Source organism: Semicossyphus pulcher, unplaced genomic scaffold (genome assembly GCF_022749685.1).
Source record: "Semicossyphus pulcher isolate SPU_LCO1_2020_fin unplaced genomic scaffold, fSemPul1.0.p SCAF_25, whole genome shotgun sequence".
Classification (NCBI taxonomy): Eukaryota; Metazoa; Chordata; class Actinopteri; order Labriformes; family Labridae; genus Semicossyphus; species Semicossyphus pulcher.
Window position 1 is genome coordinate 4,575,726 of NW_027211699.1, and position 27,820 is coordinate 4,603,545.

At 41.7% G+C, this 27,820-nt stretch overlaps 2 protein-coding genes across 2 annotated transcripts; both read right to left on the bottom strand.

Moving 5' to 3' along the window:
* Positions 1 to 985: 985 nt before the first annotated feature.
* On the bottom strand, positions 986 to 9,995 carry atf7ip2 (activating transcription factor 7 interacting protein 2). The gene is made up of 12 exons (XM_069676252.1): positions 9,977 to 9,995; positions 6,225 to 6,297; positions 5,997 to 6,128; positions 5,039 to 5,101; positions 4,896 to 4,933; positions 4,724 to 4,764; positions 4,581 to 4,636; positions 3,254 to 3,299; positions 2,940 to 3,016; positions 2,707 to 2,847; positions 2,429 to 2,616; positions 986 to 1,582 (listed from the first exon to the last, which is right to left on the bottom strand). Exons 2-12 carry the CDS (start codon positions 6,294 to 6,296, stop codon positions 1,372 to 1,374), a joined length of 1,065 nt encoding a protein of 354 aa, XP_069532353.1. The 5' UTR covers position 6,297; positions 9,977 to 9,995; the 3' UTR covers positions 986 to 1,371.
* Positions 9,996 to 11,956: 1,961 nt separating this feature from the next.
* emp2 (epithelial membrane protein 2) lies at positions 11,957 to 26,947 on the bottom strand. The gene is made up of 5 exons (XM_069676070.1): positions 26,812 to 26,947; positions 14,585 to 14,868; positions 14,394 to 14,502; positions 14,016 to 14,156; positions 11,957 to 13,916 (listed from the first exon to the last, which is right to left on the bottom strand). The coding sequence occupies exons 2-5, from the start codon at positions 14,660 to 14,662 to the stop codon at positions 13,747 to 13,749; spliced, it is 498 nt and encodes a 165-aa protein (XP_069532171.1). The 5' UTR covers positions 14,663 to 14,868; positions 26,812 to 26,947; the 3' UTR covers positions 11,957 to 13,746.
* Positions 26,948 to 27,820: the final 873 nt, after the last annotated feature.

Below are 27,820 nucleotides of genomic sequence, written 5' to 3' on the forward strand. Positions count from 1 at the left end.
AACGCATTTGCTCCCTAATCACATCCCCACTCCACCTCTGCTTTTTCTATCTCGGCTTCTCTGCACCATCTTTTCCTCGCCCTCCTTTCATAAGCTCGCTCTCCTCCGCTGTCAGCTCTAATTAGGCCACTGTGTGTGCCCGTAGTGTGTGTGTCAGTGGGAATGTGGGTGTGTGTTTTTAAGTGGTCTTAGGAGGCCAATCACTCTGCTGTGCGTCTCCGCTGGGTGCTGCTGGTCGAGGGGAGACACACACACACACAGAGAGAGAGAGGGGCTATTGCTGATGCACTGAGCAAGCGTTCAATGTGGGTCTAATGACTCCCTTTACAGTTGCACTCCCACTCCTTCATACGCAGCGTAATATCAAAATGAGCCTGACTAAGAGCACAAGCACAATAGAAGACCTTCTTTGAAACCAAGAAGACTGAATGGGTACAAACTTTGTCAAATATTGATCTATTATAGCCTGCTGGAGAGACTCTGCAGTCGTACGTACTCCCAAGAATAATGCAGGTGAGACACATGAAATGCACTCCTGGGTAAGCACACCTCATTCTTAGTTTGTGAGGGTATAAGAAGTGTAATATAAAATATATATATATATATATATATATACATATAAAATCTTGTAGGGCCAAGCAAAATTTGCAGCAGCTGGTCAAAATTGCAGGATACATTTTTTTTATAGCAATTGGTCAAAATTGCAGGGCCAAGAAAAAGTTGCAGCAACGCATCAAAATTGCAGGGCTGAGAAAAAATTGCAGCAACTGGTTGAAATTGCGGGATCTGAGGACTGATAAAAGGAAAAGTCAACAAAATAATCAGCCAAATAATAAGGTAATAATTTATTTGATTGATAATATGAAACAGTGAGTAACTGTGATACTTAAAGATCCAATGTTTGTACTTTACAAATGAGACAAATGGAAAAATCACACAGAGCATTAATTTAAACAATTTTAACTTTATTATAAAAAAGGTGAAATTTTGTGACAACATAAAAAATACCTTGTATGACAGTGAGTGTGTTTGTGCAACAAAGAACATGAGTGCTCTGTATGAACTCAGACAGAGAAAGTGACTTAAACATGCTATTTACACATCACCAGAGGGCACAGTGGAAGGAGTAAAAGTCATATTTACATTTGGTTGTAATCCTGTTCTGTTTTGATTTAAAAACATATCAAAAATCAAGTGCTTGTAAAATTGCCCTTCAAACCACCAAAAAGTCTGTATTACCTGGACGTAAGAAATCATATACTGCTTGGCATTTACAACACAACAACTGAAGGACTGGAACATCTGAGATTTAACCCCACCTGAAAATAGCTGCTTATGTTGCCTCCCCCTTCGCCCCATTTCCTACTCCCACTAGTCAGTTATGTCAGCGGTAACAACTTCACTGTAGGGTCCGTACCGGCCGAACTTGTCCTGGCCCACCACAGCCACGCACAGCTTGTGTCCGGGCTTGTACTTGCTGATCAGCACACACATGGGCAGTTCGTCTGCTGCCACTTCACCGAGCGTGCTCCAGTCGGTGAAGTCGTCGCTGCCCTTAACTTTTTCCATGGTAAAGACGATTCTGCAGCAGGGAGAGAGAGGGAGAGAGAGAAACCATAGCAAGTGAAAAAGACCAACAAGGCCATTCATTTGTTGAGCTCTGCTGCCATCTGGTGGTGATAGGTTCACATGAGCAGTGCAGTGTGATGCTACTTGCACAGATACTTTGGGACATCTGGTGCTCTGCCTCTCTAAGATTGGAGCAGCATTTGGAATTATGAAAAAGCCAACTCTCTTAAGTCATGCAACTCGACTGAAAAACAATCTGCAACCGTACTTTGATAGTGAATTAACCATTGATAAAAATGCTACAAATTCTAAGGTTCAAACATCAGTTTTTTCACTTGCATTTTTTGACAAATGCAGACCTCCATGTCTCTGGGGGCACGTCGAATCACCCTGAATTCACAAAGCACTTCCTTCTCATCACTGTGCCGAACGGGCAGGAAGAACATATCAGGAAGCAACAAAGGAGGGCTGGATGATAATCATTCACATTGCAGGACGTGTGACAGGAAAAGTCCATCTGATATCACACTAGTGCGAGGCAGACACTTCTAAGTGACAGTATTCCTGTTATCAGAAGCACCTCGTCCCAGCGCTGGGACACGGCGTGAGGTTGTGTGTGCCAAAAGGATGTAGGAGAGGGTGAGCTTTCGTTTCCATAAATTACCGCACTTGGCTGACACTGCTAGTGTTGCAGCTGAAATGCTGATAAGAAGATCTAGAATACACTCATTTGTAGTTTTAGAGCTCTATAATTTGCAGCCGGCAGATCACTTCATTTGTCCAGTAGAAGTGTCAAGCAATGCCTAAAGCCTGGACACACCGAAGTTGCTTCTTAGTCCAGCGGTTTGCAGCCTCTCACCTGTACATCTTCATGGGTGGCCCGGACGGGTCTTCCTCCTCCGCGTTCCAGAGCACAGAGAGGCCAAGAGGTTTCTTGATGAGAGCCAGGCGTATTTGCACCTTCTGAGGGATGTTGTACGAGGCCGCCTCCATGCTCAGGGTCGAGGGGAAGGGGGTGGCAGGAAGAGGAGGATACTGGACCTTGTCCTGGGGGTTAGATAAGGAAGGAGGAGGTGGAGTTCATGTAAGTAGCAAACAGTAACATGAATCCTTACTGTGGGTAAGCGTGTGCGTTACCTGCTCCGAGTCTGCGCCACAGGGACTGTTACTGCGGCCGGGAGAGAAGCAGTTCAGTTTCACCATCTCAGCCTTTGGCTCGGCCAACTGCATGGGCTCCTCAAAGTTGTTTTCTTTCTCCTGCTGATCGTCTGGCTCTTTCTTTATGTATGAAAGTCAGAATTTTATGATTCGGTTTTTTTTTATTTTGCTGGAGTAGCTTGTCATTATGTACGCATGAAGGCGCATCGTACCTTAAACGAAGAGTCATCAGGAGTAAGAACCGGAGGAGGCAGCTCTTCACTTAAATCTGCCATGGCAGCCGTCAAAGCTTAACACGGATTACGTACAATGACGAGTAACAGAGGAAGGGACAGGACGGAGAAAAAGGGATGGTGGTTATTTATTCATGTCCTGACTGACTCTTATTATTTAATTTGGGTGATTAGAACAGCTTAAACATGTCAGTTTTTCTTACTGCATTGGCGAAATGTTACCAGAAGCTACATTTAACATTTTAATTTGAGCTGTTCAAACATCCATTAGTAAATATGTAAAACCATCTTACCTTCATTTTCTGCCTTCATCTTCTTAAGCACCTTTTTTGTGTTTTCCTACACAGAAAGAACCAACACCTTAAACCTCGATGCTTACATTATTTTAAGGTTGTTTAAATCAATCGTTTTGTACTTTGATTTTTAACAGTAACATTCAACCCATTACTCCAAAGCCCTTTTAAGAAGACGACTATTATAGATTATTTCAAAGAACAGAAAGTACAGTATTGGTCCGAATTTAAGACGACCTTCGCTTTTTCAAGGATAAGACTTTTTTTTGTTTTTTAAAGATGATTTTTGGCTTTTGCCTTTATTATATAGGACAGCCGAAGAAAGACAGAAAATGTTGGGAGTAGAGAGTCGGGGATGACATGCACCAAATGATTGGCAGACCGGGAGTCGAACCTGCGATCAGTGCGACGAGGACTGTAGCCTCTGTACATGGGGCGCCCGCTCCACCAACCGAGCTAAACCAGCGCCCCCGGCTAAGACTTTTATAGAGAAAACTATTCTATTTTACCTTTTACATAAAAGAAAGATTAAATTGTCACATTTAAAGTAACAATCTCAAACGCTTTCATTTAAATAAATGTCTGTTAAGTCACTATCACTGAGTGAGGTAACACAATGGTGACTGAGCCTCTGGCCCACTGATGAAAGCCTTTGCATTTGCAGTATTACAGAATGTCTGCGGCGCCCAGTTAGCGACGCTTTTTCCATCAACCCAGCAGTGGTTGGTCTGCCAGAGAGGGTAGGCGGAGCTAAGCGGCTGCTTTTCCGGTCTCTGCAAGTGTTGCGAGTAAACAGTAATCTACTATGGCTGAACAAACAAAGAAAAGATGGATGACTACAGATACAACTTCAACAAGAAGTGAAAATCCAAAGAAGAAGAAACAAACTCGACGCTCAGATGAAAATCAAGAGTTAGAACCATGACATAGGGAGCCAGCTGTCCACTTGTAATTAAATTGGGACGTGCACTCCCATTATTACCGATTATCGCCAGAGGGTGGCACTCCAGAGCACGAAGCTGAAATATTCGAGATTGGAACTTTAAATAAAATCCCTTTCATAATTTCAATACATCATCAATCTTGGATCCAATCAGCTATAGTCTGACAACGATGTTGCCTTTAATGAGAGGAGCACTCTCTTTACAGATAAGTGGCGCCATCTGCTGTTGGGAACGTATATTGGCCTTTAATAGTCTAGACCCAGAATATAAGACGACCCCACTTTTTCAGATTTTTCTTTCAAGAGGGAAAAAAACATCTTATATTGGGACCAATACGGTAATTAAAACATAAATACGGAAAACATAAAGAAATAAATATTTACCATCATTTTAAAGACCTGTCCTCTCGTCTCCTTGCAACCTGTGCTCTTCCTGCCTTCTGAAAAAGAAAATAGCATGGAATTAATGCATATAACCCACAAAGTGAATGTTATTGCACACGCGCGCGCGCTTGCTGAGCTCTTACTTTGTGGTATGGTGTCCATGCTTTCATCCTCCGAGCACGACCTGCAGAGTTTGACATCAAATTAAAAAGACCCACAAATAATTCAATGCAAATAAATCCAGTGCACAAATTCACATTATGGCTTCTGTGACTTTCACTGAGGAATAACACAGCTAAACCTGGTTCAACTTACCTTACGGTGCCCATGTTAACATGAGACGGCAGCGCACTCTGAAACGCAAATAAACGTTGTTTTAGTGATTTGTTCAGAAACTGCATGTCAGTCCCAACGTGCATCACTGTGCACGTGTGGGTGCATCTGCGTTTAACCTTTACCTGTGTCTTTGTCATGTGTGCAGAAGCAGCTTCTGCTCTCTTTGTTATGGTGTTAATTTCAGCCTGAGGAAGAGAGAACATTCTGTTAAAGCCAAATTGGTGATAAAAAACCTTAACAGCAATAAATCTCGAGTAATATGCACAAATCATTGGGCAGGATAACCTAAATGTAGACAGGAGAGTGAGTGTTAACAAATAAAGGATCTGTGTACAAGTGGATTTAATAAAACGAGGATGAAAATTTGATGGACAGGTAACTGAGGAAAGAAAGGATGCTGTCAGACTTGAGCCGCTTTCCCACTGGTCAAAAAACCTGCTAACACCCGGCTTTTTTGCTTAGTGGGAAATGCTACGATTGGCATTCAGACCTGGGTAATTATCGCATCGGCTCCGATCGGCATCGATGGGAACACAAAACCTGTCTCGACGCGCTAATCTACAACCTCTTTCCGGCACGAGGCTATGCTCCGTCGGTAACTTCTGCGACTCCTTGTGCGCTCGAACATCGTTCCAAATTTGTCGGCGCCGAGTTCGATAAACAGACTGAATGAGTAATAGATACAATAAAGACGTAACCACCGTAACAGCCTCACTGTTTTGGGCACGTTTGTGACGTCAGACGGTGAAGCAGCAGAAAAGAGACCGACAGGAGTATACTTCGCTGGCAATGGGAAAACAGACAATTGGCGTCTATATGCATCAGCGTGCTAATTTCGGTTGGAAAGAGGTATCGGAAAGGCATGAGGCAGGAAAAATTATTGAAATGACTGAGAGGCTGATTTTTAAAACAGATGAATGAATGAGGATATTAAGTCATAAAGACAAAAATTAGAAAGAGGGAAATAACAAAAAAGGCATTACGTTTTTAAATGTGCATTTACAGGAAGTTGTAGTAAAGTCGTCAAGTCTATGCAGAACTAAGGAGAACTGGGAACATAATGTGTGTGCTTCCACCAACCTCCAGTTTCTGGAGGGAGTTTTCATAGTCCACTTCCTGATCCAGCAGTAGAATAACCTTCATCAAACCCTGCAGCTTGGCATTATTCTGCTTCACTGCGCTCTGAACCTCCTGCTCGATCAGCGCCTGCACCTGTTCACACACAGACATAACGAACCCCTTCACATGCAGCCGTACACCAGAGCTGTTGCATTTAATAGTCGCACTGTGTCCGATATTGTTGCTTACGTCAGATTGGGAGAATTTCATCTTTTCATCGCTGGCTCCAGAGGACGCTGCCCGGGAAGGTAACCTTTCCATTCTTCACTCATACACAGACAAACACACACAGAATGTCCACATTTACTCAGTATGCATTTGGTAATATTTGTTAAGTATACATTGAGGAGGTTACAAAAAATCATAGTCATATCTAGCAGCAAGATCAAGCAGCAAAGAGCTCAGTCTACCCCTCATGTCAATGTGGTAGTGGTACAGTGTTCTGGTTTGGATAAGAAAAGGGGGGAGTGACGTAGTTCATGATCAGAGTGACATCAAAGCTATCAGCAAAAAGTATTAATCACTCATTACGCACCGAAAATAATGTATTTCCCAAACAGAGCCACTGAAGAGCCACATCGCAGGACGTCCGATTGTGAGGCGAATTAACTGCAACACGCCAAGCTGCTACTTTATCATTGCATAGTGCAAAATGAGAACTCGCCATTGTCTAATTTCACATTAGAGCAGCTCTTCATGAGAGCACAGAGAGAACTGACCGCTGAGCTGCAGAGTCTGTGAGTCACCTGCGTGTAAACTGTAAACCGAGCTGCTAAAAAGTACATTTGAACACCGTCAGAAATGTTTGATGACCTACCGTATAAGTAACGCAACTGCAGCCCACAAGTCTGTTGGTTTTTATTTCATAAAGAAACGTGTCGCTCCAGCTGCAGTCTCTCTACTTTCTCATGCGGGTGTCAGAGTCGCTGAACCAAGTGTGATTAAAGTCCACGCTCAAAACTGCTGGGTTAAAAATTACCCAACTTTAATGCCACCCCTGGCTCACTATAGCCCTTTTTACACTGCCAGTTCAAGGGGGGATTATTACGCCTCTGTTATGTTCTGTCTTCTATGTAGAACGTACAGAGGCGCAATGGTGGGGCAAAGTCGTTCCACCTCTGAGCCGGGATCGGAGGTAGTAACAGAGGCGTAACAGAGGCAAAACAGCCCCTATGTAAACTGCAGAGCCGGCAGGGCGGAACAGCGCTGTGTGTGTGTGTGTGTGTGTGTGTGTGTGTGTGTGTGTAGTTGAAGCACGTTTGTTTACACCTCACGCATGTTTTGCTCCCACAACGCTGGAACGCTATAAAAATAACAATAATAGTGATAATCTGGTACAATTTTCTGTATTTTTTTATATCGCAATAAATATCGCAGAACAATAAATTATCTCAATGTCACTTTTTTCAAATATTGTGCAGCCACACCAAATAAATACACCTTGTTCAACCTGCTGTAAAGAAGAAAAATGGGGCAAAAACAGGACGCAGGTTCAGCTCAGTTGGTAGAGCAGGCGCCCCATGTATTAAGGCTACAGTCCTTGACGCACTGCTCGCAGGTTCAACTCCCGGTCTGCCGATCATTTGGTGCATGTCATCCCCCACTCACAAAGGGGCAAAAACAAGAGAAGTCACTGCAGTACTGTGTGACGGCAAAAAACACAGTGTGCAATACCAGAAGTTCTATATTGTAATTACTCGCAGAAGCACCTCAGAGCAGATTGAATTAAGCTTAGTAGTGAAACGGCAAAAACAAAGAGCAAATCAGCATCAAAGCAAAGCTAGTTATGCAGAAAAATCAACAAACAACTGCCTGAAGTCTCTCCAAGCAAATTATTTACTTCCTTTCTCGGACATTTCGAAAAAGCTATTTCATAGATGAGAATTACAGCTCAAATTAGAAGCCAGACGCGTTTCCTGTTCAAGTTGTTCAAATACTGATACCCGTTTTGGAAATGCCCCCGATACTGCCTGCAATGCTGTATCAGTTTTGTGCAACTTGTTTCTTCTTGTCCAAAACAGTAGCAATAACATGAATAACTACTATTTTAGAGTGGAAAACAACTAATTACACATAAATAATCACTTCAAGATACCAAGTACCAAAGATAATCACAGCCGTGCTGATGTTCAGTATAACATCACGACCTCCAGTGTGATATTGCTTTTATACAACAGTTACACAAGCGGCAAATAGTACTTTTTTTAGCTCCATCAACTCGACTAGTTCCACAACTTAACTGAAACTGGACTGTTGTTGCCAAGCAACCCAAACATTCTTCTGCACTCTTGCTACTTTGTTTGTACCTAAAAGAAACCACAGATCAGCTGCTTTGTATGCCGTACTTTTATGTTTTAATTTATCATCAGCCCGTCTGCTGTGTGATTCAGAGGTACCAGCTTGGTTAATGTAGACACACACAGTCTGCTGTAATGTTAACTAACAGTATTCAGAACACCTGGCTGAGGCGCAGCGTGATAGACACAGTGATGTTGTACTCTATATAAGCACTAATGGAATGCCTCTTGTCCAATCAGATTACTTGATCGGAAACAAAATATCAGCATTTGGGGTTTTACCTTCACACATTTAAATGCTGTATGTTTGTGTTGCATCATCCAATACAATGCTCTAGGTGTTGTAATAGGTACTGGGCTGTGAAAATGGCACCTGAACACCTCTATTCCTAATAGAGTACTTTGCGTATTTAAAATAGCCTAAAAGTTTTGTGGTTTACACACAGGGGAATTCATTGTGGTAATGGAGAAAAGGGTTGACAGATTATACGTCATACTACCTTAAGCAAAGTACATATTAATGAATTATGAAGAAGGCGAGCGTAAACGAGGCTTTTAAGAGATAGATAACTGCAGCAAGAAAGCAGGGAAAGGTGGTGACAGACACAATCAGAGTGTGCTGGAGCTGGACAAACAAAAGCAGCTTTATGCGTACAGAAGACATGATTGGTCAAACTGTATGCCATTTTCAGTAAACTAAACCAGCAAGCTGCTGGTAATTATGAAGCTGTTTTGCAATCATAAGCTGCTGGAGGTCAACTCACTCATCCAGAAGATACAGGGCAAGATCTGCATCAGTTTTCAATCCCTTTGCGTCTTTCAGCACACGCCATGGTGCAAATGCCGGTCCAATGGCAACTCGTGATCTCGCTCTTGCATTTTGATGTTTGACCGCCTGCTCAGACAAACGTTTGCGTTTCCTCAATCTGGTCGTTGGGGCTGATTTACTCTGATCGTGAGCATCTGCCATACTTTACTAAACCTGCAATGTGAGAGTGGAGGATCGTCAAAGACTGCACAAGACCATGAAGGAAGAGTTAACAATTAGAGGACAGTTGGCAATGAACAGCCACTGCCTTGTGGTACAATATTATTACAATTTGTTGCCCACAATAACAGTATCATGGTGATCACAATGTTTCTAAATATAAGCTGTATTCTGAGGCAGTCTTCTTCAGGATAAGGAGCCAGTTTTAACGCAAATATCCGGATTTCTCCTGTACTTGTAAGCTGCTTAAATGTGAACCATCTAGTCTCCTGTTTCTCAAGCTAATGTATTGATGGTGACGGCGTCACAAGGTGGCCTTTTTTTGCATAATATAACTATTAAGCGCATCAGTCGCTACAATAACAATTGAGTGCTGAGAGGTTACGCTTACCTTTCCTGGGCCTTTTTAGCAAAATCTTCCTTTGACCGGCAAACAGAAAATGCTAACTCCTAGCTAAGCTAGCTAACGTTATCGCACAGAACATAAACTCTCACTGGTTCCTTCGTTCATAAAAAGTTAAAATGTGATTTAAAACATATACACTTTATTGCTGTGGCTCCAACACTCTTGCCTTTTTTGCCATGTAGAGTTATTCCGGTTAATATAACCGTAATATAATATAATATAATATAATATAATATAAACCGTTGCTTACCGTTTCTTTCCGTTTGCTTTACCGCTAACTGATGGCTAAGCAGTACTTCCGGTTCAACTCCTTCACACCAAGAGCATCATCTGTAGAAACCTTATTTAAACAGTCACTGGCAGAAACGTTGTAAGATAAAATTCCACTATAATAATAAGTAGGCCTAAGACCCTGACTTGTATTTTTATAAGGCTAATATTTTTTTGTAGGTATGTAACATTTAATTTTTAAAAAAAAGACTTCAAATTCACCTACACTCTACAATGGTAACTAATATTTTTGGTATGTTAATGAAAACTTGTAGATTTGCCTTCTAACGGATAACATTATCAAATGTATTAAATCTGTGGCATCACGAATTAACTGCTTTGCATGACACTCTTCATTTAGGTTTTGAATATGACCTCATGACATCTGGAAGAAATGACCTGTGAAGGACAGCACACCTCCTGCAGGTAGAAAGGTACGCACATAGCAGAGATGCGGACTTGAGACTTGGTGGCTTGGACTCGAGTCGACTCGAGTCACTGTTATGATTACTTGTGACTTGACTTGACGAGAAGTAAATGACTTGAGACTCGACCTGGACTTGCAAGTTAATGACTGGAGACTTGACTTGAGGCATGACGACTCGGATGACTTAAGTGTTTTCATGAGATTGAATATTAGCTGTTAAATATGAAATGATATAATTCAAACTTTCTGTCTAACTATCAAGTATGTATGCAGCGCAAACTGGGAATCATGATTGGTCGACTCGAAAAGCTCCCCGGTATGTGATCATCATGATTGGAAGAGGCTGTCAGTCAAACGCCTCGCTATGGCAACAAGTAACATCAAAGACCCCTGCTACCTGATGTTTTTTCCCCAAAGAGAAGCCTCATCAGTCGTACTCGTTACTACTCAATACGGTCTCAGAGCAGACCATCATCATGGCTGCGTTTGTGCCAAGATGAAACAGATACAATTCATTGTCATACTTTTTAAACAGGTTATATAAATTTGCCAATAATATCATTATTAGACGGGCTACTAATACCTTGTCTTTTCTCTTTATAAAGACCGGATAGCCTACTACAGGTAAGAGTGCTGGATCTTGGGTGGAAAAAATTGACTTAACTAAGGACCCGACTTGACCTGACTTTACATAACCTGTGACTTGACTTGACTTGACTTGCCCAAGAAAAAATGACTTGAGACTTGAGCAAAGGTGCACCAATACTCTGTGCATGTGTAGGCCTTTACTGTGAAAGTGGAATTGTTCAAAGTTCTGGTGGTGGTGTCCATGATGTTACAATAACCTACATATATTGGTAACAGATTTTTTAAAGAACATTAATGTGCACTTTATTACACCGTGAACAAATATAATTGATTTTTAAAAATGACTAAGTTTCAGTTTGAAATCTTACACTTCCATCCTGTGATAGAGATGAGTGGTACCATCTTCTTTTTATACATTTTTCGTCAAAGCTTACCAATTTGGAGAAATAGCCTCAGCCCATTCATCCACTTTGCCACAGATGTCAGCTTGCAACTAATGACATACCTCGCAACGTAGGTGGTCACGTGGCTTATGACGTATTTTGTCACATACGTGGTCACATAACTTATGACGTACCTGGTCACGTAGGTGGTAACATGGCTTATCACATACCTGGTCACGTGGCTTATCACGTACTTCGTCATGTAGGTAGTCACGTATCATCAGTAAGCATTAAAATATTTCAACTGCCAAAAATGTCAAAAAAAACCAAACCCCCATAAATGAACTTGATTATTTGCCACTAGTTTTGTCCTGTGGTTATTATATTGATCTACATGAACTACAATACAGTACATCTACATTGACATAAAAAACACTCACAAGAAAGTTATCACAACCACAAACCAAAATATTTAAAACTCCAAATCAATCCTTAGCAGTGATCACGGTTTGCTCTGAAGTTACGTTGAAGCTCTTGGCTTTATTCTAAATTTAAATCGGTTTTAAAATTAACAAAGCAAAACCAAACTTTACACAAAGTTATTTAAACAAAAAACTTTCTCAATGACTCACTCTTCATTTCAATATAAGTTAAAGGGATTTGCAAAAAGACAACAGACATTGCATGCAAACAGAAGTCCTATTATCAACCACTCAAAACCCTCTTAGGATGAAAACTTTACAAAAACATGTGCACTAAAAACATCACAATCGTGGCCTCCTATGTCTGGCTTTGAACATTTTTAAGTATCATCTTGAGATAGCAGAGTTAATTCTCCAATTCCATTTATTTTCCCTGAAGCTTCACTATTGGTGAGATAGGAATAAGTTCAAGTCGCTAACCTACGATCACAAGAAAACCCAATGGGCGCTTAAAGGAGACTTTTTCACATAACTTGTTCCCTAGAAATGTTCACAGCCCAACAAATTTAATACAGCTTGTTGCCCGTAACAGCACTACCCCGAAACCAAGAAAGATAATAGAACAACAGTTCAAACAGTGAGGTTGTGGAATCAAACATTAGCTCTACGTAGGCTGCAGATTAATGCAGTTTTGGGAATAGGTGGCAGGAGGTACAAGGCATCCACAAATTTACTCTTAAATGCCAAAGCACAAATGCATGACATGCGTAGGAGTGTTTCAGTAATAAACCAAATAAACAGAAGCTTGATAATTACTTCATACAACCTCAGTCACATGCTAAAATACACAACAGTGGCTTTAAACAATAAATAGCTCTTGTCTTTTCCTCACTGAAGCTGTGAATGTAAAATGCACGATAAAAACGAAGATTCAAGTTTGCATGTTTCTATGTTGTTATGTGAAATATCACAGCACATCTTTGGTTCCTTTTTAACGATTTAAACACAAGTCAGTAACAGAAGAGTACAAACAACAGGTTAAATTCCTACATATTAATGTGCACTACACTTCTATGTTTAACACAAGTTTCTATTCTTTTTTTTATGTCATTTTCAGTATTAGAAAAGTATTAACTGAACTATACATACTCAGCAAATATGTACACAATGAATTCAATTGACTGTAGCTTCACACAAAAAAACTTGGAGACAGTCCAGTAAGATTTGACCTTTTCTGATGAGATGTTTGAAACAGGTTCCTATGAATGAACTTTGTAGGAAACAGGAGACACTGAACCAAGAGGAGACGACAAATCAGTAAGCTGCAAAGCTGCTCATGTCCTGTGCGAGTGAGATAGTTTAAGCGTGTTCTCACTACTGCAGCAAGGAGTAGATTTAACCCAGGCTGCGTGTAAATTCATCTGTCTAGCTGACAAAAGTCAGATTACCCCTTTCACACAAGACATTGCAGATAAAATATGAACTATAATGTGTTTCTCATCTAATAGGTTTCCAGGATGTGGCTAGTGGCTTCCATGCATGAAAACAAGGAGACAAAGACCTCCTAACTCACAGTGGGCGTATCCGGTCTACTAACAGCAGCAGACTGGAGTGCTTCTTCGAAAAATACATGTACGACACTGAGAGTCTTTGGAGGCTTCATCTTTGCCACGCTCAATGAGAAGAATGTACGACCGGGAAGGAGAGGGCAGTGTGAATATTTAAGGTTTGGAGTGTGTAATGTGAATTAAATTGACTAGTTCTGAACCTGAGGCATGAAATTAAAGTGGATTTGTTGAGTTGATCCTTTCCTTTAATGGCATTACACTAAGGGTTAAAAAAGACGTGTTGTACATCTGTGCATTTGTGTCCATGTATTCCTATGAATTATATTTGAATATCTGCGAGCCTGTGTGTCAAGCCGCAGCATCTATTTGCGTTTCCTGAGCACCAGGTACATGAGGCCGCTGATGAGCGTCATGGGGAAGCTGACCCAGGCCAGCACGAAGGAGGAACCGTAGGAGCCGTCCCTGAGGCTGGCCACGTGGAAGCTCTGTTTCTGCGCCGTGTAGAGGGAGGCTGCGATCATCACGCATAGAGCTGGGAGACGGAGAGAGGAGGAGGAGGAAGATGGACATTAATCGGGCACAAGAGGGAATAACATAGTAACAGTTAGGTAAATTTCAGTGTGTCACTTACAGGCCATTATCTGAATAATAGCAGTGAAAATGAATCTCTCTCCCTGATTGAGCCGGAAGAGCTGAAGGATGAAGACGAAGAAGCTGACGCAACACAAAATAGTGGCTAGGATCATGGTGGCCTGGATGGCCTGCAGATAGGCTGAGGAGAGAGGAGAAAGGAGGCGTTATAAACATAAACACAGGTTACATACTGAAGTAATACACTGGGCCCTGTTTAAACAATCCTTCGTGCATGATCTGAAGTGCATTTCAATCTCCAAGTACATCTGCTTCTTACACAATATAAGAGCTTAGCATGAAAATATCACCTGCATCAGGCAGTTACATTTGCACTGGGCCACTTTGCGCCGGCTGCATGATGGGCAAACTGTCTTACCTGCATCAGCAGTATGGCTGTTCTCCACAGGGAAGCAGGTGGCATTACAGGCGTACCACAGGTCAGAGTAGATCACATCGCCTCCGGCTGGCGACACCACCCACCACGCCTACATTAGAGAGGGACACAGAGGGGGTTAAAGGGCTGACGTGTCCTGTAAGGTGCTGCCATTCTCTCTGGTTTGTACTCACGTTGTGAATGGTTGCAACAAAGAGGAGGATGGCTGCAGCCAGGTGGAAGAGGATGATGAAGGCTAAGATGATCAACATGGCTGCAGTTCACTTGTCTGCTGGTTTGTGCCCGTTGGTCAGGCCGCTTAAAGATCTGTTTTGTGTATCTCTCACTGGCTGATTGTCGACGCAGAACGTAGGTTTCAGCTCGACTGTCCTGCTGGATGTTTGCTTCTGTGTGGTGATGCTGGTCGTCACGCAGGTGGGTTTGCGGGTAGATCAAGGGCCTCTCGCGTGAAAGGAATCTGTTGGGAGAAACATGTATACAATACTTAAATAACAAACATTAACATACAAATATAACGTTTGCAGAGATCCTACTTGCTTTGCAGCCCCAAATATATGCAAAAATGTGTACATATAGCAATAATTCACTGGAAACCGCATCAAGCATGTTTACACATTTAACTCTTCTGCAATCAGTTTTTAGACAATTTAATAAAGGACAAATCAAAGCAACATCTAACCAGACTTTAATATTGAATTGTGTCAAATTTAGAATAACTGAGAGGAGAACAAAATAGCATAAAAGTTGTCTTAAGTTGCTGTAAGTTCATTTGCGATTTCAACACTTCCAAACAACTCTGAGGGTAAATGAAGCAGCCATCGAAATATCTGTAATGTCTCAGTCTTCCCTCAGTTTACAAAAAGAAATGCTTCTGGGAGAAGAAGTGTGTATGTTTTGTTTGCTTGTATGCCACAACCACGTGTGGATTTGAGAGGGTGCGTGTGTGTGTGTGTGTGTGTGTGTGTGTGTGTGTGTGTGTGTGTGTGTGTGTTGAGTAAACGGAAGAATACTGTGTGTGGGAGAGTGGTGTTTACTCTGCTGTGATTGTAGGGCTTAAACCTGACTTTGACTTGTTGATAGAAGTCAGGAGTTCACTGTTTACATCTTCCAATAGGCAATCTGTGCTCTCTGTAGTTACCTTGTCCTATAACATTAAAGGTGCAGGTGGTCAAGCTCTAGCCTACTCCTTTGTTTGCAGCAGGACCTTGTAGTGTTGTGACACAAATGCCAATCAGTGAATGGATTCAGACAACACTGTGTACAGTCATAATAGGCCCGTGTGTTAGACTTATCTGTAATGTAACCGCCCATGTCTTCCTGTTTAAGGAAAGTCACCTTGTGACGTAGCCTGTGAGTCTCTCCAGTGTGTGAGCTTAAGAGAAGTGTGAGGAAGAACCGTGAAAGAAGTGAAGCCCGCTCTCGCTTTGTGCTTGTCTGTGTGCAAGTATATACTTTGAAAAGGGTCATTATTTGGGTTTGTATTTCACTCATAGACTGAATAAAAAGATGGTCGATACAACAGCTCCCTAAAAGTGAAGCCAAAGCATTTCAAGCGCCCCCTGCTGACTTGCCGCGGTATAGGTCATAAAGCCCGCCTCCTCCATGTTAACAGATGGGACATGAGTCAAACTATAAAATCAAAATAGAAATAAATTTTCCTCAAACATGGTTTCTGTCATTATAGTTAGTTCTTATCATGCTGATTTACGTCCAACTGTTTTCTCCAACATGTTTATTTTTAATTAGTTATATGATGCTGTAAAAAAGATGATTGACAGCTCTGTTGACAAATACCGCTCCTGCAGCCGATCTGTTCCGGGTTAGCAGAGTAGAGGAGGAACGGCGAGAGGAGACGTAACTAAAACAATCACTACAGTCATCGAAGTTTCATATCTGTGAACATCTGCTTCACTCGAGGGACACAAGAAGCTGCTCTGCTGTTTAATGCAGCAATGTTTTTTTTCGGTGAGTGAAATGTGTGTTTTGGTTTGCGGAAGGGGTGGGACGTCGTTACTGCGGCTCCACCTGCCGATTTCTACTGCGCAGTCTCTGGCTCCAAAAGATGTCACCAGGGCAAGAACACAGCACCAGGATCAGGGGTTTTTTTTGGACCCATATAAGTCAGTGTTTACGCTGCCACAGATTTCTATAACATGTCCTGAAGTTGCAATTGAATGACGGAGATGTCCGCTCCAAATGAACAGTCGTTCGGCGATGCCATTTGGTAACGCTCGCTCGATCGTTTTGATCGCTACGTCATTAATAACGTCCTTCGTGCACACGCGGCTCATGTGCTGTTTTGAATTGCGAGAGAAAATATTTAACTTTTGTAACTTAATTAAACAGACTGCTGATGAAGGCAGTCAACAAAGCAGACAGAGAGACAAACAGAAAGAGGGGGCGGGGCCAGCAGCTGTGCAGAGAGCAGAGGTGCAGGTGTGCTGGGGGACTGAAGCAAAGCATAGTGATCAGATTAAAGTAGATTGTGAATTAAAACTTAATACAGTGAAGAAAATAGTACAATTAGAGTGTGGGATGTAATGTGCTTCTCACAGAAATCATTGATATATGCGAGTAATTGTGATCAATTAATTGACAAAAAAATAAGGAAAAGGGAAAAACATCTGGACATTCATCTTTTCGCTTTTGCTCAGCATGTAAAACTCTTTGTCACCATCATACTGTTCAACATGCATAGTTAAGACTACATCTCAGACACCGCTAAGCGTGCAGTCTGCTCTCTGTCGAACAAACTCAGCCTAACTTTTACGTGGATGCACATTAAATTACATGTGTGCACATATACACAAGAGCCTGATTAAAACTGCCCACCAAAGTAGTTCAGAAGCTGAGCAGGCAGAGGCACCAACATGCTTAAAAGCACATGTGAGTGCACACACACACACACACACACACACACACACACAAAGCCAGACAGCAGAGGAATTAGCCCTCTCCGCCAAAATGGAGTCACAGTAAAAACAGCCTCTCCCCGCCGACAGGAAGCAGGCCACAATTTTTGTGTGCCAGCATGTGGCTGTGGGGTGTGCCAGAGGATAGGCCTTCCCCGTCTGGGTAGAGGGGGTGAATAGTAAAACGGGGGTGGGCAAACATCAACAGTGAGCTAAACACTTTGATTCATGAGAGGTTGGGTTTTGGGGTTTAGACAGGAATGTAAACAACAACAGTTCTCTGGCTAAACGCTCCGGATCATAACGCTCTTGAGATTGCAGCTGAAGAAAACAATAACATGGCAACAAACACTTTAATTTGCACCTGAACCAAGCGAGCAAAAAATCTGAATTCAGCACAAGTGTAAGCCTGGATTTGGCCAAAAAATAAGGCCTTAACATAAACAATGTGGCACATTTTATGATTGATAAGATCATGTTCATGACCTGTACAGTTTAAGAGTAAAGACATTGTAGGGCTCATGAAATCTTTGTGAACATAAAGTGGTGTACAAGCGACAGGTCACACTGGGTGGGAATGTGAGACACAAACTTATTTTAAGACTGGCAACAGCATTTGAGAGGTCGGCTTTATTCCCAGAAAATCTGCCATTTATAGCATTAGTTATAATAACTGTCTGTTGGCCAATCGTAACTCTGACTATATAGAAAAATGTGATGAAGTAATGAGGGGGGATAAAGTTGGAAAGATAAACAAGATACCAAGATAAATACCAAACATTTAATTCACTAAACCCAATTCAAAGCATCTTTTGGGTATTTGAGTCTAATCCATCCGACCTGCAGGAACATTCTTTGGAGCAGCAAATAATCCATTAGATATGAACAAACATACACACACACACAGACGCACACACAGCTGGATCTCATTGCGTCTGCAGCTGCCCTCTCATCTCAGTTAAAAGAAGATGAAGGGAGGAGCAAAGGGAGGACGGCGGAGGTGGAGAATGAAGGGAGGGATCCCCATTGGACAAAAATGGAGGGAAGAGAGAAAAACCAAACACTGTGATATACTGTATGTACACATCTTTTTATACAGTCTATGGTACACATACATATAAGCTACACAAAACCACAAATGTCTAGCCTGCCAAGAAACCCCTGAAAAATGAGACAGCCACATGTCAGATCATTAAAGTAAATTCAAACTATGTAGAATATTGAACTATGTAGAGTATTGATTATCCCAAATATAACAATTATATAGAAGGGTCCAAATCCGAAAAAATACTGTTTTATAATTGCCAATATTTATACTTTTAGTACCACTGTTGAGATAGCGAAATAAGTGCGGCATTCAAGGCCAAGACAAACTTCCCTACAGGGACAATAAAGTGTAATGTACCCCATCATATCGTGATATATTTTAAAGTATCGTAATGTATTGTATTATATCGTAACATATCGTATTGTATGTAGCCTATGTATCATATCAGATATGTATAGTACCTTATTGTATTTACATAAATTAAATTAAAATTTGTATGGGTGGGTGATAAACCAAGCAAACTTCATATTGTATCGTGTTGCACTGGAACGTATCGTATTGATATATTTTGTAACATGTCATATTGTGATATATCATATCAGATATGTATGTGTGGGTGATGAAGCAAGCTAACGTCATATTATATCGTATAGCACCCTATTGTGTTGTATCGCACCATTTAATGGCGTATGGTATGGTATCGTATTATGTCGTATCGTGTCATATTGTATGGTATCACACCGTATCATGCAATATCGTGTCATGTTGTATGGTATTGCACCATATCATGCAATATCGTGTCGTATCGTGTCATGTTGTATGGCATCGCACCGTATCATGCAATATCGTGTCATGTCATATGGTATCGCACCGTATCATGCAATATCATGTTGCATGGTGTCATGTCGTATGGTATCGCACCGTATCATGCAATATCGTGTCATGTCGTATGGTATCGCACCGCATCATGCAATATCATGTCTTGTCGTGTCATGTCATATGGCATTACACCGCATCATGCAATATTATTTTGTGTCGTGTCGTACTAGATACGCATCCTATGGTACCTCTTTCAGTTGGCATAAATGAAATGAAAGTTAAGTTTGTGTAGGTGGATCATGAACAAAGCAAACTTTATACTGAAAAATAATTATCCTGGTGTAATCAACCAAACATCACTGCAATTCTACAAATCTTCATAATATGGTTTCCTTTCTCCCAGTATACTTAATGCAGGGTCTTTTATTCCCCAGTGAAACGAAACAGTGAAACGGTGTTGCCTTTTAGCCGAGGTTTCACTCAGCGCTGATAGTAAAGTGTGAAATTGCCGGTACTCGCCTCTAACACCATGCAACAGCTGCAAGCACACATAGCATGCCGTATACATTAGCCCCGCTCGTCCGGTATGCATAACGCTAATAGTTCACAAATCTTCATGCCTCATCTATCATATAGACATTTGAGTGCTATATCCCTTTGCTCTGGTGTGTCAATCACTGGAACGAATGACTGACAGTCCTCTTCATTTAAGTAAGTGATGATCCTACATTCATCATTCATCACCCAGATCATTAACAAACATACAAAAGCTGCAAATAATACTCTACTCACTTTGAGGATAATGTTTTTGGAGCATAAAAACAGGGTTCATCTGGTGTACCGTTAGCATCATAGCTTGCTTTCTTGTACTTGTCACAGTTTGAGTCCTCGCTTGCCTTTCGGAAAACTCCTAAAATTACTTAGTGGATACAAATATAAAGAAAGACAGATAACAATGCTGTTGTTTTATGGGTTTTAGATTCTATCAGACTGCAGCCACCTCGCTTTGACACACACTCTGACACACAGGCACAGATGCTGCCATTCCTCCTCTCCACTCAGCCTTATAATAGGAGGCTGGGGGACTGCAGGAGTGCAAGTGTGTGTGTGTGTCTGAGCTAGCTGATTCCCTTGCCTGGTGGAAAATGCTGACTTTTAATGTCCTTTTTTTTTTACTCTTCATAAAACACAAAGCCACAGACTTAACTGGGCCTCTGCATCTTACTCCCCTGTCTCTCTCACTGTCCCACTCGCTCTTTCTCTGAATCGTTTCCTCTTTCCACTTGGAAAAACGGATTGAGGAAAATATTAAAAAGCTCAATATGTAACATTTCCTTCTCTAAACCCTTACTCTAGAAAACTTGCTGACTGTCCTGAGTGCCCTCTTTTGTTTTCCAAGAACATTAATGATCTATTTATAGCACCATTTTTAAATCAATGCAACCATATCAACTGATGCTTAGCTTTATGTTTGCACCATATGGTCAAAACTCTGCCGTCTTTGCAAATGGGATCAAGTCTGTGTCAACTTTTCTATAACTTCTATAAGTAAAAGCTCCAATATAAAGTAGCAGCTTCTTGAAAGTGTCCAATTTGTCCCTTTTCATGATCATTTCTTCTGGCTGGTACTTTTTTTTTGGTTTTGTATTGACACTGAGCCGAAGAAACCTCGATCACCTTCCACTTATGATGAATGTGAAGTGCAAATGAATGCTCTGGATAAAAGCTAGCCAATGCGCCTTGAGCTAAGACTTAATCTCAAGCTAAGATCAGAAACAAACCCTCATGCTCATCCTTTTGTTTTGCTTAAAGTATTTAATAATATGTGTGAAAACGAACAACCTAATGTGTGTGCAGGTGTATTATGACTATTTTTGGGGACACATATCAGACCAAAGACCAGTTAACTTTGGGACAACTTGTCCAAGTGGGGACAAGATTTTTGGGAAGGTTGGGGTTAGTGCAATTGGAACCCATTGGCTAACCTATAGTCTAATAACGATATATCCTCTGGGGCAAACAGTGAACATGTTGGGCATGTCCAGTTTAGCCAGCGGTTAGCGATAAAGGACTTGCAGCCAAGACCTTCTTTTCCGTGTGCTGCATTGTCCAGTTAGAAACTTAAGAAGCGACCGTGTGATCAAAAAGTAAAGCGAATTTCACAGCTCCAGATATGTTCAGCAAAATAAACGTTTTCTGATTCATTAAATCCCCCGGAGGAGCGCCCGTTCGTTTGCTTCTGGAAAGTCCCAGTTTCACTGTAAATAGTCAGTTAAAGAGAGGCCAACAAATGCAGTAAGAACCGGTTTCTTGTTATTTACTTTAATAACGGGTCTTATCTTTGCCGAAATATCATTATGATGCAGATTAGTAAAAAGTAAACATGAAGCTTTGTCAGGTCCGTCCTCAAGAGGAGAAGAAAACTACTTTCAAAATGCTCGTTTGTTGAATGGAGGTCGGACCGATCACCTCTGATGTATTCGAGGAAGTCAGGAAATCTGAACGCTGAACGGCTTTCATGACACAGCGTCAAGCGAATTTGTCTCAAGTCGGATTTTTGATCTAGAACGGATTGTGAGCTGTTAGCATGCAGATGTCTGTTTATAGAGATTAACAAGAAGCTGAAGCATCATATGATGACGCTGATGGGAGCCTAGAAGTCATTATGGCAGATTACGTTCCGCCTGCTTTTGCTCTCCACACCACTGTTTTTCCTGCATACGCCAAAGCCTGCTGGCACGTGATTGGTCAATATTACTCGGACTACAAACAGAAACTAGAACACATGCCATATTAAAAATCCACGTGTAAGTCTGTCATGTCCCCAACTTTGACCCAAGTAAATGTGTGCGCATGTGTGTGTTTGTGTGCGAGTATACATGTGTACAACAACAACAGGAGCCAAGCTACGGCTTATTTTTAGAGTCAACACAAAGGGACATCTTCCCTGGAATAATGCCAGAGACCAAACAAAGCTTTGTTTAGGAAGAGCACAAAGAATCCTGTGGACGCACACATGTACACACACACAGTTCATTTAGAATGCATCATCTTTAGTTCAGAACGATGCATACAACCAGATTGCCCTGCGACAGCTATAATCTTTATCATTATGGATTTATATATAGGTTTTTTACAGGCAAGAACTGGCTGCTGACGCACCGGGAAACAAACAGCTGCCCTGTGAAGCAGTCAGCATAGTGCATGAAAGATTCTGTGACAACTTTGCTATGTGCACAACTTAGTGCTCCACTAATAAGAAATAAATATGACAGTTTGGCCTTAGGTCGTCATTAGAGAATTAGCCATGCTGGCTGTGTCCCAGTTCACCGCCTGGATCCACCACGGTCTACATTAATAGACTAAATATTGAACAAGCAAGGCTTTATCTTAACCGTCTCTTTCAGATGCAGACGGGGAATTTAGGTGTATTTTTACTGATCTTGGAGAAAAAAAAGGATTTATCTTCCATACATGTTAGGCAACTCCGCCTTACAATAAACATGCAATGTTTGGATGCAGGACAATACGAAACACTTATCCTGAAATCACATCCAATAAATAAGAGAGGAGTGGACTGTCCGTTTTGAAAAGGGGGGTGAAATTTGACATGTGGAATTTGAGTTATGAGTGCGTACAAATGATGCATTCACGGCCCAAATTGGAAACAACACCGCCTTTATACACAGAACTTTTATTCGGGTCATAAGACTTGTAAACACAGGCCCTATAAGTTGACATTTCTTACATTTTTACCATAACAGCAAAACCAGTCGTCTGCATTATTCATGTAAAGCTGCCTGGCTGCCTGGAAGCTTTAAAATACATATTTAAGCTATGTTGCGTTTTGTTGAATACCAGGAGAGAATGGAGAAAACACATGACACATTGTTCTGCACAATGAAGCCTATACTGCTGGTAAGGAGTACTGTGTGTGTGTGCGCGTGTGTGTGTACTTCATGCCTCCTTCAGGAATCTGGGAACTAAAAAATAACAGATGCACACGATTGTTTTCCTGCTGTGTTTAAAGACTTCCCTCCGAGACAGGAATTCTTTCATGTTGGACACTAACACGGTTCTAAGGTGCGCGTGTGTGTAAGCGTGTGATGGTTCCTTTTTTACACACATTCCTGCAGTGACAGCGCTGAGAAACGACTCCCACATGGCAGGTGGACGTTGGGGAACACCTGATAGAGACTTATCCCCTTGTTCTCTTTACACTGTTTGCCTGATAGTTTCATCTGTCTGCACCTTTTACCTCCTACTGACACGGCTAATCCTCCTCCTATCAGATATCACACACCTCGCTCCTCCTGCTGCATTCAGTGCAACTGGAAATACTTTTGAATTAACACTGGTGCTCCCGCTGCCTTTACAGCTTTCAAGCTTTGTGTCGCATCACATCTGACAGTGAGAGCAATAAAGCACACAAGGTGCAGAAGATTTCTAATACAGAGGAGACTATGCTGCTTCTGATAGAGAGATGTACGGTGGCCGGCAAGGACAAACTTTAGAATTTAAGAAATGTAAGAAACAGAGACAATTTCAGCGGTTAGCGCTGTCGCCTCACAGCTAGAAGGTCCCCACTTCCTATTCCAGTTCGGCATAGGGCACCTTTCTGTGTAGATTTTGCATGTTCTACCCGTGCATGCGTGGTTTTCCTGCCACAGTCCAAATACATGCTCGTTAGGTTCATTGATGACTCCAAATTGCCCAAAGGTGCATGTGTGAGTGTGACGGGTCGCCCGTCTGTTTTACACTGCAGTTCTGCCTCAGCGGCGTAATGAAGCAAGCAACGGCGGCGTAAAGTGTGTGCCCCTGCCCCAGGGTGTGTTTTTACACAGCGTTCTGGTGTTGCGGAAGCAAAACGTGCGCGAGGTGTAAACAAACAGCGCGTCTTTCAAATACACACACACAGTGCTGTTCCACCCATGCCGGCTCTGCCGTTTACACAGCCGCCATGTCGCCTCTGTTACGCCTCTGCTACTACCTCCGATGCCGGCTCACAGGCTGAACGACTTCACCCAACCATTCTACCTCTGTGCGTTTTACATAGACGACGCAACGTAAGAGAGACGTAATAATCCCGCCGTGAACTGGCAGTGTAAAAAGGGCTTGTGTGTCAGCCCTGTGATTGACTGGCGATCAGTGCAGGGTGAACCCCGCCTCACAGCTGGGACAGGCTCCAGCCCCCCGTGACCGTGAACAGGATAAGCGGTATAAATAATGGATGGATGGAGACAATTTCAAACACACGAGTCCAAAACAACGGAAACGCGCTGCAAACACAAAAATGATGCAAAGTCAAAAACACATGAGGATCAACAGCGAACGCTGCACATCCAGTCGTCACATTAAGCTAACTAGCTAAAAGCAGCTACACTAAGCAGCAGTGGTTACTTTAGCAAAGCTATCCGTCTATCAGAAAACAATAAAAAATAATGTGTACATTCAACAAAATAAGAGAATAAGTTTGTAGAAGTTATAAAGTTGTCTTTAGCCTCTTTCCCTTTTTCTTGCCTCCCATTTGTCGTCTGATAAACAGAAAAGTCAACAAAATCAGTGATCGGTCTGTTTGTTGCTAAAATCAGGCCGCTCAACTTAGTGCTCCCCCTAAAAGCCTGGAGCGTTTTCTGTTGCGTTTGCTTTCTTAGTTTGTGTGTTCAGACTTTACATTGTTTGTGTAGTTGCAGTATGTTTGCGGTTCACATATTTGCTTTGGCTTTCTGCAGCAAGATGTTTTTGTGAATGCATTTCTTTTAATTCGGCATCATGACTGCCATTTATGATGCGGCAGGACTTTTTCTGAATGGAAATGATTTTGGCCATTGTCGGCCACCGTAGCACTGACTTCTGCTTGAGGAGAATTTGGCCAAACACGGATCAAACTTCAGTAACCGCTGCCACACGAGTCAAACCTTTCATTCATTCATTTAGCTGCCTAGCTTCATTCTCCTCTGAGGTTGCCCAACACATAACTTTGCACATGTTTGATGGCTGTGAGGCTTATCAAACTGCATTAAAAGCACTATAAAGACTGTCTTCTCTCCAGTGACATGTCATATAAAAAGTTTTTTTTTTTTTTTGAGTGGCTTGACTTTAATGTTCCAGTTTCCTAACCATTTTGAAAGGGTCATAATCTCCCTAATATTCTTTTTTTTATCTATCTCTGCCTTTTCCATCTCTCCCGTGGGATGCAAATCCCTTTCAGACAGATGGTTGTGTTCTGGTAACCTTCACATATCATATGATATTTAATCTTCAAACCTAAATGCCAGGGCTTTCCTCAGACTGCATGCTCCGTTGACATGCATGCAAACATTGTCTTACAGGAGGACCAGTCTCCTGTCTGCAGCCCGGCCTGAAAAACCCTCCACACAGAAGGGATAACCTGGAAGAAGTCTGTACGGGATTTTCTACACAAAAGAATGACGTATGAAGTGGATTCTTGCTCATTGTGTGCCGCAGAAGTTGAAACCATTAAATCAGGGGTGCACAATCCTGCTCCTGGAGAGCTACCTTCCTGCACGTCTTAGGTTTCTCGTTAGTCTAACGAATGTTTTGCTCATTATCAATCCCCCTGAGAAGCTACAGTTGACTGATAACGAGAAGATCATTAAAATCAGGTTTGTTAGAGTACGGAGAAACCTAAAACATGCAGGAAGGTAGCAGGATTGGGCACCCCTACATTAAATGTTCCTGAAAACATGGTCTGATCATGCAAGCAGGTTGCACTGCAGCTTATTTTCCTATCTTGGTTTGTTAATGTCCTTGTATTAATAAAAACAAGAAAGAAAGAAAAATTAAGCATCTAAAATAATTCAAAAAAGTTACAATAAACTCGAAGATGTTGTTAGAGTTTTTAACCACAAGAGGGCGCCTCCCCTTGGAGAGAGAACACAGCAGCAATGACCTGCCTCAGCAAAACTAAATTGCAACTCAGTTATCAATGATAGATATCGCTGTTCAGAACTAAATGCCTAAGAATGTCCCTAAACAGATGTAAGTGTTAATGTCAATGACACACTTACACTCATTACAATCTAAAATTAGTCAAAAACGCAAATAAACTTTAAGAAACTGTAACGCTGTTAAATACGCTCACTGGTAACTATGGAAGAGCTACAAAAGTGCATATGATATAATTTAAATTGAGTGTTACCATATGGACTTAGAGATACAGTGAACCTTTAGTTCAGTGAAAAGTCTAAAACAGCCGTTAAGTCCAAAAGAGAAACAAACGTCTGAAACTTGAATTCAGTTATGTTCGGTGTAAAAAACATACCCACAGGGTAAAACACGACAGCAAGTTCCCCTTAAATCTGCTACAAAACGAAAAAAAGTCCTATTTTTTAACAAGACACTTTACAAATGTCCAGAAGGAGCGCGACTAATGTTAGAAATATTTTATGCTAGCTAAATGTAGAGTGTCAGAAATAAGGACAGTTAAGCTAAAAACTCACCGTAAATATTCATAGTGGATATTATTATAGGAATTATTGGTACATTTAAGAGGCATTTCACAGCCACACTGGATTTGAATGGGGCATGAATACGGTGTTGTTAAAGTTTCGTGCAGCATTCAAACAATATGCAAACTGAAGATACAACGTTTACTCACCGAGTTTAGGACCGAGAAGGGAGCAAAGCTGAGGAGTTCCAGATGTGACTGTGTCACTAAGAGCAGAGGGAAATTGGGGTGATAATTTTAAAAGAAAATACTGCAAGAAAACAGCCTTCAAACTTGGAGAGCGACTCCCGAAAAGATGGTAACGCACGTTCTGTCGTCGTGAGCGCGCGGGGGAGGGTCTCGGGAGCTGCAGCTGGGTGTGGTTTGGGATTTAATCTCCTGGGAGGTGTGCACGCGCGCGCGTGTGTGTGTACGCGTGTTTGCGTAGCAGTGACATACGCGAGAGGTTTGGTGACGAGAGTTTAAGGCTCGGCGGGAGTAGAGTGTATTAAAAAAATAATTATGGAAGTGAGAGGGGAAGTTCAAAAGTCTGTGTTTCCTCACGTGGCAGACAGGCTGCGAAGGAGAAAAGAAAACAGAGGAAAGCAGAGGTCAGACAGAGAGGGAGGCAAAAGGAAATTAAAGAGATAAAAGGGGATGAAATGTCAGGAAGAGCAAGATTTAAAGAACGGAAAGAATAATGAAAAGGAGAAGAGAAGTGGGGATGCTTGGACAGTTAAAACTATCCAAGCATTTTAGTGCCTTTCCTGTGTTTCTATGACATCGTGTCTATTTATTGAATTCACCAGGGAAAACTCAGTGCAAACTTTATAACAAGTCCAAACATTGCGCTTTCTTTCTGTCGCATCATTTTAACTTTATGAATTATCACAGCAAGGTATTTTTGTAGTAGACTATGCAACACGTGTTGTTTTGACTAAGGTCGAAGTTTTAAAGTTGTTTAGCGACAGTTTGGCTAGTACAGACTTAGTCAAAGGAAGGGTGTTTATACAATGCCACACCCATCTCTTAAGGCATATCAGCTGGGATGGCAAACAATTTTAGCATCAAGACTTTTCCAATTGCAAATGATAACTAAAAAATCAACACTGAGACCAGTTTGATACCTAGTTTACATTCTGACTTCAGGACATCAGGTTATTTGTTCCCAGTGCTCGAT

Excerpts from the sequence above, each read along its gene's own strand:
- atf7ip2 (XM_069676252.1), bottom strand. The coding sequence starts at position 6,296 with ATGGAAAGGTTACCTTCCCGGGCAGCGTCCTCTGGAGCCAGCGATGAA. Across the intron at positions 4,765-4,895 it reads GTTAACATGGGCACCGTAAG|GTCGTGCTCGGAGGATGAAA; the intron begins GTAAGTTGAACC and ends CAAACTCTGCAG. Across the intron at positions 3,300-4,580 it reads GACAGGTCTTTAAAATGATG|GAAAACACAAAAAAGGTGCT; the intron begins GTAAATATTTAT and ends CTTTCTGTGTAG.
- emp2 (XM_069676070.1), bottom strand. The coding sequence starts at position 14,662 with ATGTTGATCATCTTAGCCTTCATCATCCTCTTCCACCTGGCTGCAGCC. Across the intron at positions 14,503-14,584 it reads TTGTTGCAACCATTCACAAC|GCGTGGTGGGTGGTGTCGCC; the intron begins GTGAGTACAAAC and ends TCTCTAATGTAG. Across the intron at positions 14,157-14,393 it reads CAGCCATACTGCTGATGCAG|CCTATCTGCAGGCCATCCAG; the intron begins GTAAGACAGTTT and ends CTCTCTCCTCAG.